Genomic DNA, 18,113 nt, shown 5'->3' with positions numbered 1-18,113 from the left:
ATAAGAACTCATTATTGGGAATTCAACACGTTGTGTCCTAACGCATTGGATGTGACGCATTATTTTCTCAAAATGAAGATTTTTTAAAAATCATAAAGGAAATATTCCGAGTTTGGGATTTTAAAGGAATTGTGCCCTAACGTATTGGGTGTGATTTCTTAAATCTTGGATAAGCGGACTTTCTTTTAAAGTAAAGGAAATATTCCGAGTTTGGGATTCTAAAGGAATAGTGCCCTAACGTATTGGGTGTGATTTCTTAAATCTTGGATAAGTGGATGTTCTTTTAAAGTTTTATTATATAAGTATTTTGGCCCAATTCATTTTTGGGGAAAAATTAGAATGTTGTGCCCTAACGCATTGGGTGTGGTATCTTCTTTCTCTGAAATAATAAGGGTCTTAATACGTAGCCTTTTAAGTTTTGCTAAGGATTACGTTTTTCCAAATTCTCGACCTTAAGACACTAATTAATTAACTAGGTACCAATTTTGGGCGTTACGAGGGTGCTAATTCTTCCTCGTACGTAACTGACTCCCGGATCCGTTTTTCTAAAACTCGTAGACCAAAGCCGTTTTTTTAGGTGATCCAATCACACCTTACTAAAAGATTGGTGTCGACTCCCAATTTTAATTTTTTTAAAAAGTCAAAAACCTAAAACATTTTTGTTTTTCAAAAGATGGTTTCGACAGATGTGCTCTTCATGTCATCAGCTGAACCAGCCCAATCACTGTCTGAATATGCTACTAGTTTTAACTCCTCAGCTCTTTCAAACTTTACTCCACAATTCAGAGTCCCTTTAACATACCTTAGGACCCTTTTTGCTGCTTTAAAATGTGCAACTATGCAGCAATGCATGAATCTTGATAGAAGACCAATAGCATGCATGATGTCTGGCCTAGTTGCAGTCAAGTAGAGTAGGCAACCAACCAGGCTTTTGTAATTCTTTTCATCCACTCGATCTTCAACACCTAGGCTAGTGAGTTTTTCTCCCAATGCCATAGGAGTGCTAGCAGGCTTGCAGTTTGACATGCAAAACTTGCTCAAAACCTTCGATGCAAATGCCTTCTCGCTTATGAAGATGCCTTGCTTGTTCTGGTTCACTTCCATGCCAAGGAAGTATGTCATCAAGCCAAGATCAGTTATCTCGAACACACTTTGCATTTGCTTCTTAAAGGTCTCAATTTGCTCCCTTTTGCAACCAGTGACCAACAGATCATCAACATACAATGAAACAATCAGCAAAGTCTCACTTCCCTCCTTCTTAACATAGAGAGTAGGCTCACTAGTGCTCTTTGTGAACCCGAGCTTTGTTAGGTAGGCATCTATTCGATCATACTAGGCCCTTGGAGCCTGTTTAAGTCCATACAGAGCCTTCTTGAGCTTGTAGACCTTTTGTTCTTCTCCCAACTGACAATATTCAAGTCGGTGATTTTTGTGCGTTTGAGCTAATAAATAGCATCGAAATATCCTTCATAGTAGTCATTCACCAAGGCCGGCATGCAAATTGTCATCAGTCATTAGCTTCAACTGATGCATTTCGTCCCGAGAAATGGATAGCTCCGTCGTACGCAAGTCGAAGCCGCACAAAACCATTGACTGCTCTTGAGAAAACTAAAGCTTTTCGAATAGCTAGTACTTTCAAATCTGAAAATTCGTTCTTTGTTGTAATCATACAGCCATCAAATGTTAAGTCATGTAGATTGGTTGTTAGAATATATCAAAGATAGTCAGTTGACAGTTAAGATAGTAGTTAGTTTGTTAGTAGTTATTCTGGTAAAGAAACTAATAGCTCCTCAGCTACTGCTATAAATGTTGTATCGAGCCATTACTATTGTTTAAGGAAAAAGTATATGCATTTCAAGTATTAAACCTTCTTAGGTTATACTTTGACATGGTATCAGAGGTTTCTTCTTTCCTGGCTTTCCTACATTAAGTTTTTTTTCTGTTCTTTATGTTGCATGGATCCGCCATCGAGTCCTTGTGCTGCTCACTCAGCTGCTCCAACGATGGCGTCTACACTTGCAAATAGTGTTCTTGATAACAAGTTTTTCTCTACCAAGAAAGTGAGTATACTTCTTGATGATTGTAACTATCTCTTATGGAGGCAACAGGTTTTGTTAGCAGTTAAAGCTCACAAACTACAACGGTTTCTTGACTCCAACACAATACCACCCCTTCGATGATCACAGATGATGATGGGGTGCTGCAAGAAAATGCTGAATTCGTTAAGTTTGAGCAATAAGATAGTGCTCTTGCTTCATGGCTTTTCTCTTCGGTAAGCCCTGATGTTCTTCCTTATCTCATTGGACTTGATACTAGTTCTTAGATTTGGGATTCTATTATAAACTTGTATGGTAGCAAAACTACGTCTCGACTAATGTTTTATCATCCAGCATTACACTCACAACGCAAAGGTGATATGTCTATGAAAGAATTTTTGCTAAAAATTAAGTCATATTGTGATAATCTTGCTAGCTGTGGAGAGGCCATTAGTACCTATGAACATATCACTGTTATTCTCAATGGACTGTCGTTCGAGTATGAACCTATTGTTTCAATCATTCTTGCTGGTCAACATGCTTACACAGTTCAGGGTGTCACAACGATGCTACTGGATGCAGAAGCTAGACAACAGGTTATATTGGCCAAAACTCCTAGTTACATCAACTTTGGTTTCGCAACAACTCAGCACAACCCAAAGACCGATATTCGTACAAGCGTATCGTGCGTCAAACTCTAGGGGTCGTGGGCATGGACGATCATCTGGGGCTCATATTCAATGCCAGCTGTGTGGAAAAACTGGACACTTGGTTGATCGATGCTATCATCGATTTGACTCGTCTTATAAAAGCAATAACTATAGACCCCCTCCGCAAGCAAATGTCTGCATGCATACACCTGGCTCTTCTCCATGGACACCGCCCTCTATGTCAGCCATGCCACCAGTGACTCAACCTTCCCCCAACTGGTCTCCTCTGTCACAACCTATGAATCCCTGGACTAGCTCATACATGAGTCATCCTACACAACACGTGGTTCCATCCACATCTATTTTTTCTTCTCCACATGCGTTAATTGCTACACCTTACACTATGGGGGATCCTGCTTGGTATCCTGACTCAAGGGCCACACACCACCTCACTCACTCAGCAGCCTCTCTTAGAGAAAATCCCTCGCACAATGGACCAGGTATGGTGTATGTTGGAAATGGTAGTTCTCTTCCTATTATTTGTTCTGGTCAGACCTCCTTGATCACTAAGGCACGACCACTTCACATGAAGTCAATTTTATATACCCCTGATGTTACTAAAAATTTACTGTCTGTATCTAAGTTCACCAGAGACAACCAGGTGATGTTTGAGTTCCTACCGTCACAATGTCAGGTACGTGATCTCAGGACCAGGGAGATACTTTTACGAGGATCAGTTCAACATGGTCTCTACAAGCTTCATTTGAATGATGGCCTCAGAAAGTTTCAAACAATGCCCACAGCACACTGTTTTACAGCAAAAAGTGCTACTCCTCTGAGAGTGTGGCACTCTAAACTAGGACATCCTTGTAAAAATGTGTTGCTCAAGTCTTTACAACATTGTAACTTGGCATTTGATGTGAATAAAGATGAGTTTGTCTATGTTGCATGTCACTTAGGCAAGGAGCACAAACAACCGTTCTCTCCATCGACATCTCAGTATTCTGTTCCGTTACAATTGGTTGTTGCTGATGTTTGGGGGCCAGCCCTAGTTACCTCAAATGGTTTTCGGTATTATGTGATTTTTACTGATGCCTGCACCAGATATTCGTGGGTTTATTTTTTGCATAAGAAGTCTGAAGTTTTGACAGTGTTTCTTCAGTTCCACAGACAAGTAGAGCGCACCCTTGGAGTTCAACTACAAACATTGCAAACGGATGAGGGTGAATTTCAGTCTCTCAGGCCATATCTTGCTGAACATGGCATTGTTCACCAGTTCACATGTCCCTGCACTTCATCTCAAAACGGAATTGTCGAACGCAAGCACCGACAAGTGGTTGAAACAGGTCTTGCTATGCTTGCGCATGCTTTCATGCCAATGTCTTACTGGAGTGATGCCTTTAGTTGTGCCATTTATTTAATGCTATGGTTACTCTTCGGTTACTCTTCCATTCATAAAGGATATTGGTGTCGAGATGGCACTGGCCGAATATACATCACCCGCCATGTCACCTTTCATGAAAACAACTTTCCATTTAAGACATCGCCACTCACTCTCCTCCAACCAACAACCGTCAGTCAACTAGCTCCAAATTGCTCATTCTAAATTCCAGCCCGTGCTCTCCCAATAATTACTCACCCACCACTCAGGGTAACACTCCTTCTACATCACCCGTTATGTCCACTTTGCCCAGTTCAACACCGTCTGTCCAGCCCAGCATGCAGTCCACATCTCCTGCCCTCACTAACCCTCTGCCCTCACCAAGTGTCTCCACAAGTCCCTTACCTCCATGCTCAATACCACAAAACTCCCATCCAATGATTACCAGCAGCAAAGCTGGCATATTCATGCCAAAAGCCTACTTAAGCTGTATGAGTGAGGCACCTGATATACCAACTAGTATTCATGCAGCTATGGCACACTCTTGTTGGCGTGATGCGGTTCATGCTGAGCTAGAAGCTTTTGTCCGCAACAACACCTGGAGTCTATGTTCGTTACCATTACATCGTCGCACCGTTGGATGTAAGTGGTTATTTAAAATCAAGAAAAAGGCTGATGGTAGTGTTGATCGCTATAAAGCTCGTTTGGTAGCCAAGGGCTACTCTTAGCATGCAGGGACTGACTTCAGAGACACGTTTAGCCCAGTGGTTCGGGCAGTCACCATCAGAACAGTTCTCGCTGTTGCCGTAATGAAGGGCTGGCCTCTTAGGCAAGTTGATGTGAACAACGCCTTCTTAAACGGTGAACTATCTGAGGACATATTCATGGACCAGCCACCTGGTTTTGAAGTGTCAGGACCCAGCAACCAGTGGTTAGTATGCAAACTGAACAAAGCCTTATATGGGCTGAGATAGGCTCCAAGGGCATGGTTTCACACGCTTCAACAATTTTTGGTCAGCCAGTTAGGTTTTCATGGGTCTAAAGCTGACCCGTCCCTGTTCATTCGAGTTACTGGTAATAGTCATATACTACTCATGGCTTACGTTGATGATATAGTTCTCACAGGCAGTTGGAGTGCAGATATTGACAGTGTGATAAGTTAACTTGACAATTGATTTGCTCTCAAAGACTTGAGATCTCTCAATTTTTTTCTCGGCATTGATGTACAGTACACCAATCACAACTTGTTCCTCAGTCAGAAGAAGTATGTGCAAGAAATCCTATCGAAGACAGGTATGACAGGTGCAGCAACCACTCCAACACCTATGGTTAGTCTCCCTAAGCTTACTGTCACTTCCGATAGTCAAAAGCCTGTTGATGGTCCACTTTATCGCAGCACTATTGGGATGCTTCAATATCTCTGCATTACACGGCCTGATCTCTCTTACTGTGTTAACAAACTCAACCAATATATGAACTCTCCTAGTGAATCTCACTGGAAGGCAGTTAAATGAGTGCTATGTTATTTGGTGGGCACTATGGAACATGGGTTGGTTTTTACACAGGGACAATTTCGGTTGACTTGCTACTTTGATGCTGACTGGGCATCTTCAGTTGAAGACAGACTCTCCACTACGGGCTACGTGGTGTATTTGGGGCCCAATCCGATAGCCTGGTGCTCAAAGAAGCAGGCCGTTGTCTCCAGGTCGTCCTCTGAAGCTGAGTATCGTAGCTTGGCCAATTGCGTCACTGAGCTGGTGTGGGTTCAGCAACTGTTAAAGGAAATAGGGGTGTCTGTTGAACAAACGCCAGTGGTCTGGTGTGATAACACCTCCACTGTTTCTATGGCAGCAAATCCAACTCATTACGCACGAGTCAAGCATGTTGAGATCGATCACCACTTTGTTCGAGAGAAGGTTCTTGATGGTCTGCTACAAGTCAACTATGTGCCATCAGTCAACCAAATTGCTGATGTTCTTACAAAACCAGTTCCCCCCAAACACTTTTCTGATTTTCGGCAAGCTTTTTGAGTCACAACAAACAACTCAATTTCAAAAGATTTTGACAACCAGGAGAATGTTAAAATATATCAAAGATAGTCAGTTGACTGTTAAGATAGTAGTTGGTTTGTTAGTAGGTATTCTGGTAAAGAAACTAACAGCTCCTCAGCTACTGCTATAAATGCTGTATCGAGCCATTACTATTGTTTAAGGAAAAAGTATATGCATTTCAAGTATTAAACCTTCTTAGGTTATACTTTGACATTGGTAAGTTTTTCTGTTGAAACTTGTTGGCCATTTCCAAGTTCTTATGACTCCACCATGCAAATGTTATAATGCAACTTGAAAAGGCAAAAAATAACTGAACTGACATGTTTTTGTTTATACGAATAGAGTATACCAGTGAATTTTGCTAGGAAATATCTCACAAAGATGCACAAAGAGGTCATACATCTCCTTTCAAATGGAAAATCATGGCCAGTGATATATTTTCAGCACAGTATCGAAAAACCAAGTGTAATATCCGGTACGGGTTGGCGTGGATTTGCTATGGATAATAACTTAGAAGTTGATGATGTTTGTGCCTTTGAACTCATTGAGGGTCCTAAAACATCAATGAAGGTAACCATTTATAAGATGCAGGCTGTTGAAGACTCATCAACGAAGGTAACCATTTCAGGTACAATGTGCATATATGTATAAAATTCATTATACATTTGATATGTTCAAATATAAGCTTGGATTTTGTTCTTGGAAAACAGATGAAGGAAGTAGAGAGAAACAAGTTGAACCCCATGAAAGCTTGGTGATTAAAAACTGCAGAATCAGCATCGATGAAGAAGAAAGGAGATATATCTAATCTGCTTGTTGATTATAACTGTGATGCTTCAAGAGAAAATCTTAGATGACATTTTGGTGTCCAGAAAAGGCCATCGAAAGGGCAAGTCAAAGCTATCTAACTTTACAAGAGTATGAAATCAATTCCACATACCAACATGTAGGACCGATGCCATTGATTCAATGATTAGTTTGTCCTGTAACTTTTTTGCCATAACATTGTAACATGTTTCAGATGCTGTCCTAATGAACATTTCACCTGTAATAAGGTTCCTTTAGATGGTTTTCTAACCATTAGCTTGAAAATGTGGTGTATTACATATCATAAAATCAAGTTCAGAACATGAAACATAGCAGTTGCTTGGAGCTACCCAAGTGCTAATTTCGTGTCTACTCAGGTAAATGGATTTTGTTTCACTTTTTCTTGGACAAGAGTTTGCACCAATGGAAGTTACTCTAAGCTTAGAAAAAAGGAAACCAATTCAATAGCAAATGCTATGGTAGCTATTACTGAAATAGTATTAAAAAATGGAAGAAAAAAATCCTTGGCTGATTGTATAGCATTCATGTGTGAGATTATCATCTGTATTCTGATTATCTGACAGATTCAGCAAACGTGATGTTAATCATTTCAATGCTAATCTACAACTTCACGTCAAACAACCCATTTCCCCCAAAAAAATAAATAAATGAGAGAATCCAAAGAAGCAAATGAGAAAACTGAAGCAGTTAATGCAAAACTTTTGAATATGACTAGGAAACCAAAACGAAGCCCTTCTTTCTTTAAGATCTTAGTAGGAGACTTTGTTACCAAGCTGGTAAGTTCAAGTTCCATTTAATGGTTATTAATGGCTCAAGTTTTATGTATATTAAATGCTATCTTCTTTTAACTTTTTTCAGAAAATTCCACCAGCTTTTTTGAAGTATGTTTTGAAAGGAAAAGTACCCACCATGTTCAGCTTGTATTCTGACTCAGGTAACTCATGGCGAGTTAGAGTCGAAGTTCAACAAGGAAGCTACTTTTTCAACAGTGGATGGTCAAAGTTTGTCAAATATCATGGCCTGGAAATAGGGGATTTTCTGGTTTTCTTTTTGGTTGATAGTTCAACATTTGATGTTTTCATTTATAATCGAACTGCATGTGCAAAGAACATCATTTTGGCTGCTAAGAAACCAAAGGGCCGACCCCCTGGTGGTAACAGACAAATTGAACAAACCCCAAGCCAAAAATGTACTTCAGCTTCCAAGAAACCAAGAGCAGTTTCTCGTAGGCCAACCTTTTCATTTTATTTCATGCATAACCCTTCATATTTATCCCCTTTTTTCTACTAATCATTTCAATGATTCATGCATGGTTTAGGTGCAAGAAATGTTAGCCAGGAGGTTGAGTTTATAAAAGAAGAAACCCCAAAGCATGTTTCATTTGTACTGGTTGTGAAGAAATACCTAAAATACTATGTTGTAAGAACAAGTACTCATTCAATGCTGTTACGTGTTAATTACTTTCTACTTCATATAATTTTTATATATAATTTTAAAATTTTCAGTTTATTCCAAGATATTTTGCCAAAGAAACAGGCTTGGGAAAGGAATCCATAACGATAATTAAGGGTCCAAGAGGTGGGATGTGGCCAATGAACACAACCGAGAGTGGAAGACAGGTTCGTCTGGGTGGTGGATGGTCCCAGTTTCTGCATGAAAATGATATAGTAGTTGGAGATACCCTTTTGTTTCAGCACATTCCAAATGCAAGCAATTTAGTACACGTCCAGATTCTTAACAAGGCTGGATATCGAAACCATGGACGAGGAGGACGACGGGGGCGACAAAACAAGCAAGCAAATGCCTCTGAAAAGAACACCATTATTGCTATTAAGCAAAAAAGAGGTCCACCTTGCAGGCAAATTGAAGAACCAAATTCAAAGATAACCAAAGGTCTTGTAACTTACATTTCATATGTTAACACTTCAGTTTTCATTGTTCTTTTTTGTTTCATTTCATTTCAATTGGTTGTTTAGGTCTAAGCATTGGAGGGGAGAGAGATATTACCCGAAAGGATGAGTTCGAATCAGAGTTAACCCCGAAGAAGGCTTCATTTGTAGTGGTTTTGAAGCAGTACCAGAAATTCTATATTGTAAGAACAACTTATTTATTCTCAAATGGTACTCGACTTTTACACATTATTCCAATATGGGAACAATGTTTCTTTTATAGATAGCAAAAATAATCATTGTATGATTTATCATGTATGATTTACATGTGGTAGATGTCATAATACATCTTTTTGCATTTTAAATGTTCAATTACTTTTAGTTTTATTTATTTATTTTATTAATTTTAAATAATGAATTTCTTTTATTTTGGGTTTTAAAATTATTGTTTTCTCATTCAATACTAATTTGTTAAGCATAGCTCAATTCATAATTCTTTAACACGAATTTCCTCAAGTACTGATGATATTTCTAGAGCATACACAATTTTTCAACACCATTAGTGTTATGGGTAATTTGTATAATATTTAATAAGTTTAGGTACCAAATTGGAAAAATGTCAAGTTTAGGTACTAAATTAGGCCCCTAAAAAGTTTAGTTATCAAAAAAAGTGTAAGTTTAAGTACTAAATTAGACTAAAAAAAGTTTAAATACCAAATTAAGAAAACATGCCAAGTTCAATTAACAAATGTTATATTAAGCATTATTAATTCAATGATGTATGTGCCCCATTTTAAATATGTTTTTCTTGAATTTCAGCCTGTGCCAACCAGTGTTGCCAAAGAAATGGGCTTGACAAAGGAACCAAGCACAGTGATAAAGGACTCAAAGGGTAGGAAGTGGCGATTAAACATCTTAGTGTATGCAAGATCAGTTCATCTTGGTGCTGGATGGTCCAAGTTTATGGAAGAAAATAAATTAGAAGTTGGTGATACCCTTTTGTTTCAGCACATTCCCAACACTGGTAATGTCATTTACTTCCACATTATTCGCAAAGCTAGAGATGGAAATCATGGGAAAAGAAAGAATTGAGTAAATGCCTGCTAAAAAGTGTAGTATCATTTTGTAATTTCTCTCAGTCTTTTGTTTTATTAGTTTTTTGTTTGAATATTAAACCGTTGAAGATGGCAACAATGGGGTTGTATTATAAGGTTGGTTTTTTATAAGCCTCTCTTTTGTTTGGATGGTGAGAAAAAGAAAGTATGGTATGATCATGTAATTCCAGGAAGGCCCTTTAAGAAAGCTTCACTAGTATGTTTTTGTTTACAGTTTACGTCCTGTATTAGACTCTAAAGATTGGATGGAGCTTACCAATGCATAAACAAGATAATATGGTGTAACAGATTCATATATGATTATCTGCTATAACTGAAGATCCTAGTCTTGTTTTGAATGGCTGAAGACAAATTTTGGTCATTCAATGAATCTGCCCTTCAGTTTGCCTAGAGCCCAAAAACAATGAATTTAACTGTCGATAGCTAATAATCATCAATTAAGGTTATATTAATTACTCTTGAAATATGGATTTTATCACCATTTCCTGCTTTAAGTAGATATAAGAAACAATGGTGGAGAAAGTACTCTCAGCTCTCCTTTTAAGTATATGTTCAAGTTACACAATTATTTGCAGAAACTCTCTAAGTAAGCTGTTCAAGCATGGCTGCTTCTCATCAGCAAGGCAATGACCATTTAAAGTTTATAAGCAACTCACCTTGTTTCTTCAAAATAATTCTACAAGACACTATTCAGAATGGAAAACTTGTAAGCATTCTGCCAACTCTGTTGTAAGACATTGTATTTTACTATATATATATATATTTGCATATATTGATAAGAGTTGTTTTACAGGGAATTCCTAGAAAGTTTGTGAGAAACCATGGAAATAGCATGTCAAGCCAGCAAGCTCAGGGTCCCATCTGGTGCAGCATGGAAGGTGGAACTTACAAAATGTGGGGGCAAAATATGGTTTGAAAACGGTTGGCTAGAATTTTCAAACCATTACTCTTTGGAATTGGGGCATCTTTTGGTTTTTAGATATGATGGGAATAGCAATTTCCATGTAATCATCTTTGATAGGACTGCTTCAGAGATACAATATCCCTACACCAGCAATAATCAAAAGCAATCTAATGAAATTCCGAAGCAGAATATCAACGAATCCAAAACCGAGTGCAATGGGAAGTCTGGATTTCTTGCTCAACAAGTTAGTCATAATGGATGTCCAGCTGTAAAAGGTGATAAAAGAACAAATCATCCTGTAATCCAACGAATGAAGGGTCGTGAAAAGGTTAAGGCTCTTGAGAAAGCTATTAATACTTTTAAATCCAAGAACCCATTTTTTCCTGGTTCTCGGTCTAAGGGCTAGTTTGGATGGGCGGTGTGTTTACTTTCGGTGAGATTAAAAACAGCGGTGGCGGTGAGATTAATCACTGTAGCGGTGAGATTAGATACTGTAGCGGTGAGATTAGAAACAATGGTGGAGTGTGTGTTTGGATTCAAACGCAGCTGTAGCGTTGAGGTAAGAATAAAAAATGACTATTAAGGACATCAAATTAGAATTGATATATAATAGAAGTTTTTTAAATTATTTTACTTTTTTAAAATTATTAAAATATGTGAATTTATAAATTCATTTAATAAAATATTAAAATGTATCTTCCAGTATTTTAAAAAATTTTATAATTAATTTAAATTATTTATTAGATAAAATAATAATTATTTTTATTTTTATAGTTAAATATTTTTATAACAATGATAAATATTATTTTCACAAATAGTAACATTATAATTGGATCAAATTTGGGAAAAAAATTAGTTTAACTTTTAAGGATAAAATGGTAAAATAATAAATAAAAGTAATAGTATTTTTGTCTCTTAAAAATACCAACAGAGACCTAAGGGTTCCAATTGTTCTTTGAGACCTCCAGTGAAATTTAGTCATCAGTCTTGGTGGAATTGAATTCTCACTGGACTGATTTGCTTTTCCAAACACAATGGCAGTGAGGTTGTCACCCTCAACTGCACCTCACTGATGCACTGAAGCAAACCATAGGAAGCCTAAGTCACAGTAGAGGATGTAGACTAGTAAGCAATCAAATGAGTTCCCACTAGATCCTATGTTCTATTGCTTGAAAAGTTGAGGTTTGTTTTTCAAATTGGGAAAGCTTGGATTGTTACCTTCAAGCACAATCAAACAGGGAAAAAGCAAATTTCAGTACTACGAGCTGGTTGGGGTACTTTCGTACGGGATAACAATATCCAAGCCGGTGATGTATGCGCCTTCGAGTTGATAAATAGTATCCAAATATCGTTCAAAGGAGGCATTTACTAATGCCAGCATACAAATTGTCATCAGCCATTTGCTTCAACCGATGTGTTTCGTCCTGTGAAACGGGAGGCTCTGTCATATGCAAGTTACAGCTGCTCGGAATCATCGACTGCTCTCGGGAAGATGCACACATCTCCTTTCAAATGGTTGGCGTCGATTTTCTGTGGATAATAACTTAGAAGTTGGTGATGCTTGTGTCTTTGAACTCATTGAGGGTCCTAAAAACATCAATGAAGGTAACCATTTATAAGATGCACAGGCTGATGAAGACTCATCTTTGGGTAAGTAGGTTCTATTCATCGTCCAATTGTTATGTAACATGTTTGAATGTTTGTCCTGTAACTGTTAGGTGGATCATTGTGTTGGAATGTTTTTTTACTTAGCCATGACATTGTTAACATGTTTCTGATGCTGTCCTGATGAAGCATTTCACCTGTAATAATAAGGTGCCTGAGAAATTTTGCAGTAAAATATGGTCCTCAATGGATTTTGCTGCTTGGAGAATCAGAGACCAGGCTTGGATTTCTTCATATCGTAAAATCATGATCAGAACATAAAACAGAGCGGTAGCTTGGAAATTCTGAAGTGGTAATATTTCTTTAAAATCGTTAATCAAAATGTAAGTTAAACCGACTTAAAAACATAATTATTGTGCAAATTTCAAAACATTCTAAGGGTAAACAATGCCATTAGTCACTCAACTATAGGAAAGTTTTCATTTTAATCACTTGATTAAAAAAAGCTACAATTTAGTCGGTACTGTTTTTGAATTATTTTTGTTCACCTAATTGTTAAGTGGCTAATGGTGTCACCTTTTAGTTGATATAATAACAATTTTAATCTTTCAACTTTCATACTTTCTGTCAATTTGACTTTAATTTTGTATAAAATTGTAAAATTCAAAAATATTTAAAAATATAAAAATTCAAGTAAAATTGAATTTTTTAATTTTATATAGAATCAAGGTCAAATTGACAAAAGTATAAAAGTTTAAAACTAAAATTGTTATTTTATCAACTAAAAAGGTGTCATCGTTAGTATTTTAATGGTTGGGTGACCAAAATAATAATTTTAAAACATTAGTGATCAAATTGTAACTCCTTTTAGTTAGGTGATTAAAACAAAAAACTTACCTATAATTGAGTGAATAATGGCGTGTTTAACGCATTCTAATTGTCAAGTACCATTTGGTATTTGAAATTTACGGTTGTTTATAATTTCAATATCAAAATATTAATAATGAGTTATGACGATTTAAATTCATCTCATCTATATACCCTATCGGAATAAATGTCAATTAATATTAATATTTTTTTTGCCAACAACTAATATCAATAAATTTAAATATATTTTATTTTATAACATCATATTTAAAATAAATATTTTATTTTCTCAAAAGTATTTTTATTGTAATGAAAGCTTAAATCTTAAACTAAAGCAAGATTAATTGCTTTAAATACTAGTTTGAATTTTACATTAAATATATTTAAAACATATAAATATCAAGTGTGTTGAAAAACTATTCTCATTAATTTTAATAAAATGGTTTTTTTATAATACTTTAGATACAAAATTATATATACAATAAGTACTTAAAATTAATTTAAAATCTTGACCATATTTTGAGAATGTCAGATTTAATAGACATTTTAAATTTAAAATATTCATATTCGTATTGAAAAATTTTGGGCTTCTTTGATATTATCACTGAAATTTTTAATTGGTTGAAAATTAAAATTTTTATATTTTATTTTTAAAAAATTCATTTGATAATACAATGTAAAACCTACTTGATATTGAAAAGGTGATGAAAATGATGGATAAGTAAGAGCTATTTATCATTTTATAAAAATATAAAGTAAATTACATTTAACGTTATTAAGCTATTAATAAATTTATGTTTTAGTCATTTAATTTTAAAAATTATAAAATGATCATTTACCTATTCAAATTTTTTCATTCAAGTCACTTGACTTTTTTAATAAAATAGTTTTTATCGTCACGAATCTGAGAACTAAGATTTTCGACACTAATTATCAAATGGATCTAAAATATATTTTTTTACTCATCGATGAATATTGATCTATTGTATCGATCATCTAATTGTCGTTTGAAGCTTGTTGGCCGAATTTTTTTAGGATAAATTACACTAACAATTACTCAACTTTGAGGTAGCTGGTAAAACAGTCACTCGATTTCAATTCAGTCATCATTAACTATTTTTCGTTATAGACTTTCAATTTACTCACTTAACTTTCGAAAAATAACAAAACAATCAGCACTAACTATTTTTCGTTACAGACGTAACGAAGTGATTATTTTGTCGTTGATGAGTTAAATAAATTTCTTAAATAGTTTTGTAATTTAAATAAAAGTGACTAAATTTTTAAAATTAAGTAATAACTTCCTAATAATTTGGTAGTTTATGGATGGTAATCGCCAGGTATCTTCAACTTTTTGGATTTCAACCTCCCATTAACTAATCCTCAGCCCCTAAACAACGTTGATATTTGGAGGGAAAATCGGTTGAGAACCCTAAATTTAGCTGTCCCCAATTTCTCATGCAATCCACGGTTTATGACAAAAATTTAAGATATCATGGTTTCCAACTCCCATGGAAATTCTCAAAGCCCCCAACTTATGGTAAAAGATCCTGACTTTGACCAATTCACTAATAACCCAAATCATGTACGAGCTTGACGGCGGTATGATCAAACCCGGGCAAGCCCCCGGTATTGATACGGAGGTACGGAGAAGTTTCAAGGTACTTTCAGGATAGAAATGGTGTCAGGTTGCTTACTGTTGACGGCGGCGCCGGCTGTGGGGCGTCATTTTGTTTCAATTTGGATAAGGTGGTTGAAGGCTTGAAGCTTCTAGCTTGGATGTTAGGAACCTTTTTATTGTCAAGCAAGTCAGTGAAAATATGAGCTGTGTAAACTGTAAAGTGGAAGTTTTTAGCTCTGCTTTTCAAGTTCTTGCACTCAGGTAAATGGGATTATGGTTACTTTTTCTTGGAGCAGTTGTCTCTAAGCTTACATCAAATCAATTGATTTTTTTACAAAATGGAAAACAATTCAATAGTACAAAAAATGAAAGAAAATCCTGGGGCTGATTGTATAGCATTTACGTGTGAGATCATCATCTGCATTCTGATTTGCTGACATATACATGATCTTTCCTGCTCTGGCGGCGTAAAAAAGCTAATGTGATAGAAATCATTTGACTGCTAATCTACAACTTCACGTCAAACAAATATATAAATGGAGAGAATCCAAAGTAGCAAGGCAAATGAGAATTCCAGCAGTTAATGCAAAACTTTGAATATGACTAGGAAACCAAAACGAAGTCCTTCTTTCTTCAAGGTTTTGATAGGAGACTTCGATAACAAGCTGGTAAGTTCATATCCTATTAACAGCCATTTAATGCTTCTTAATGGCTCTAGTTTATGTATATAATTATTAAATGCTGTCTTCTTTTTTTCTTTTTTTTTTCAGAGAATTCCACCAGCTTTTGTGAAGTACGTTTTGAAAGGAAATGTGCCCACCATGTTCACATTGTATTCTGACTCAGGGAATTCATGGCGAGTTAGAGTCATGGTTGAACAAGGAAGCTACTTTTTCAACAGTGGATGGTCAAAATTTGTGAAACATCATGACCTGGAAATAGGGGATTTTCTGGTTTTCTTTTTGGTTGATACTTCAACGTTTGATGTTCTCATTTATAATGGAACTGCATGTGCAAAGAACATCATTTTGGCTGCTAAGAAACGAAAGTGCCTACCACCTTTAGCTAATAGACAAATTGAAGAAACCCCAAGCCAAAAATGTGCTTCAGTTTCCAAGAAACCAAGAGCAGTTTATCGTGGGATAGCCTTTTCATTTCATTTCATGTGAAGCCCTTCATACCCATCCCCTTTTTTCACTAATCATTTCAATGTTTCATGCATGGTTTAGGTGCGAGAAGTGTTAGCCAAGAGGTTGAGTCTATAACAGAAGTAACCCGTAAGCATGTTTCATTTGTAATGGTGGTGAAGAAATACCATAAATACTTTGCTGTAAGAATAACTACTTTATTCAACGCAGTTCATTACTTTCTACTTTATAAAAATTTAAATGTTTCTTAAATTTCAGTGTGTCCCGAGGTGTTTTGCCAAAGAAACAGGCTTGTTAAAGGAATCCATAACGTTGATTAAGGGACCAAGAGGTGGGATGTGGCCAATGAACACCACCGAGTGTGGAAAACAGGTTCGTTTGGGTGGCGGATGGTCCCGGTTTCTGCATGAAAACGAAATAGTTGTTGGAGATACCCTTTTGTTTGAGCACATTCCAAGTAAAGGCAATTTAGTCCACGTACAGATTGTTAACAAGGATAGATATAGAAACCGTGGGAGACGAAACAAACAAGCAGATGCCAGTGTGAAGAACACCAGCCCTGCTGCTAAGCGACCAAGAGTTCGGCCTGGCAAGCAAATTGAAGAACCACCAAGCACAAAACATGCTCCAAGTTCCAAAAGAACCAAAGGTCTTTTAACTTATATTTCATATGTAAATACTTGGATTTTCAAATTTTTTTACCTTTTCATCATTTCATTTCAATCATCCATGGTTGTTTAGGTGTAAGCATTGGAAATGATGAGATTGTATCAGAGTTGACCCCAAAGAAGGCTTCATTTGTAATGGTTTTGAAGGAATACCAGAAGTACTCTGCTGTAAGAACAACCACTTGATTTTATTTCTCAATTCAATGATGTTTTCTTTTTCAACATCATTATATATGTTCTCTTAAATTTCAGGTTGTTCCAACCAGTTTTGCCAAAGAAATGGGCTTGGCAGAGAAACCGAGCACCATAATAAAGAACTCAAAGGGTAGGAAGTGGCTGTTAAACACCATAGTTGATGCAAAATCACAAGTTCGTCTAGGTGCAGGATGGTCACAGTTTGTGCAAGAAAACAAGCTAGAACTTGGAGATACTCTCTTGTTTCAGCACATTCCCAATACTGGTAATGTCATTAACTTAACGATTATTTGCAAGGTTGGAGATGGAAATAATAGGAAAAGGAACAAGTGAGCAAATGTAGGTTAAAAAGTAGTAGCATACCATCATTTGTAATTTCTCTACCACTCTTTTGTATCAAATTGTTGAAATGGCAACCATGGGTTTTATGTATGATCATGTTTTTACCAGTCTCTCTTTTGCTTGGATGGTAAGAAAAAAATAGTTTGATTATGGAAGTGCAGGAACTCCTTTTTGTAAATGATCTAATCTTTCTGTTGAAATTGGAAACGATTTAAGAAAGCTTCATCACTATGTTTTTGTCTACACCTTACTTCCTGCTTTAGACTAAAGATTTGATTGCATGTCACATTGACAATAATGAAGATTCGATATTTTTAATTCAACTCTTTCCTTCTTTTTGTTTTGATCATTACAATATTTAGCTTAATTAATAGTGCTGGGCAGATAGATAAGTCGTCTATGATTGGAGACCCTAGCCTTGTTTTGAATGGCTAAAGACGAAGATGAAAGATAAATACTAACTTTGGTCATTAAATGAATCAGCCCTACAGTTTTCTCGAGCCCATAAACAATGAATTTAACAGGGCAATGGCTAATAATGATTACATTTGTATTAATTACTCTTGAAATATAGGTTTACGAGCATTTTATTATGAAGGTAGATATATGAAAGGATGATGGATGAAGTACTCAGCAATCTCCTTAAGTTTATGTTTATGTTAGTCTATTATTTGTAGAAACTCTCATCGTATAGTAACCCCTTGAACAGTCCCTGTAAACTACATCAACCTATTTTTCCAGGTATTACTTCTTTTAGAGCTTGTTTTGTGTTAGTTCTAAAAGGCTCATTCGGAGTTATTCAAGCATGGCTTC

General features: G+C 36.2%; 5 protein-coding genes across 5 annotated transcripts; 4 read left to right on the top strand and 1 right to left on the bottom strand.

Moving 5' to 3' along the window:
* Window positions 1-666: 666 nt before the first annotated feature.
* On the bottom strand, window positions 667-1,590 carry LOC128039287 (uncharacterized mitochondrial protein AtMg00810-like). The gene is made up of 2 exons (XM_052627759.1): window positions 1,485-1,590; window positions 667-1,319 (listed from the first exon to the last, which is right to left on the bottom strand). The coding sequence occupies exons 1-2, from the start codon at window positions 1,588-1,590 to the stop codon at window positions 667-669; spliced, it is 759 nt and encodes a 252-aa protein (XP_052483719.1).
* A 6,003-nt stretch (window positions 1,591-7,593) lies between these two features.
* Window positions 7,594-8,236, top strand: LOC128039286 (B3 domain-containing protein Os01g0723500-like). Its single transcript, XM_052627758.1, has 2 exons — window positions 7,594-7,722; window positions 7,805-8,236. The coding sequence occupies exons 1-2, from the start codon at window positions 7,594-7,596 to the stop codon at window positions 8,234-8,236; spliced, it is 561 nt and encodes a 186-aa protein (XP_052483718.1).
* Window positions 8,237-8,496: 260 nt separating this feature from the next.
* LOC105789426 (B3 domain-containing protein REM9) lies at window positions 8,497-10,115 on the top strand. Its single transcript, XM_012616807.2, has 3 exons — window positions 8,497-8,839; window positions 8,923-9,038; window positions 9,655-10,115. The coding sequence occupies exons 1-3, from the start codon at window positions 8,530-8,532 to the stop codon at window positions 9,925-9,927; spliced, it is 699 nt and encodes a 232-aa protein (XP_012472261.2). The 5' UTR covers window positions 8,497-8,529; the 3' UTR covers window positions 9,928-10,115.
* A 656-nt stretch (window positions 10,116-10,771) lies between these two features.
* Window positions 10,772-11,260, top strand: LOC105789425 (B3 domain-containing transcription factor VRN1). The gene has a single exon (XM_012616806.2). It carries the CDS (start codon window positions 10,772-10,774, stop codon window positions 11,258-11,260), a length of 489 nt encoding a protein of 162 aa, XP_012472260.1.
* A 3,450-nt stretch (window positions 11,261-14,710) lies between these two features.
* Window positions 14,711-17,463, top strand: LOC105787588 (putative B3 domain-containing protein Os03g0621600). Its single transcript, XM_012614055.2, has 6 exons — window positions 14,711-15,615; window positions 15,718-16,084; window positions 16,177-16,277; window positions 16,354-16,744; window positions 16,837-16,931; window positions 17,016-17,463. Exons 1-6 carry the CDS (start codon window positions 15,547-15,549, stop codon window positions 17,289-17,291), a joined length of 1,299 nt encoding a protein of 432 aa, XP_012469509.1. The 5' UTR covers window positions 14,711-15,546; the 3' UTR covers window positions 17,292-17,463.
* Window positions 17,464-18,113: the final 650 nt, after the last annotated feature.

This window comes from Gossypium raimondii, chromosome 2 (assembly GCF_025698545.1).
Source record: "Gossypium raimondii isolate GPD5lz chromosome 2, ASM2569854v1, whole genome shotgun sequence".
NCBI classification, from domain to species: domain Eukaryota; kingdom Viridiplantae; phylum Streptophyta; class Magnoliopsida; order Malvales; family Malvaceae; genus Gossypium; species Gossypium raimondii.
Note: the sequence above shows the minus strand (reverse complement) of the source record. Positions and strands in the feature narration are given on the sequence as shown.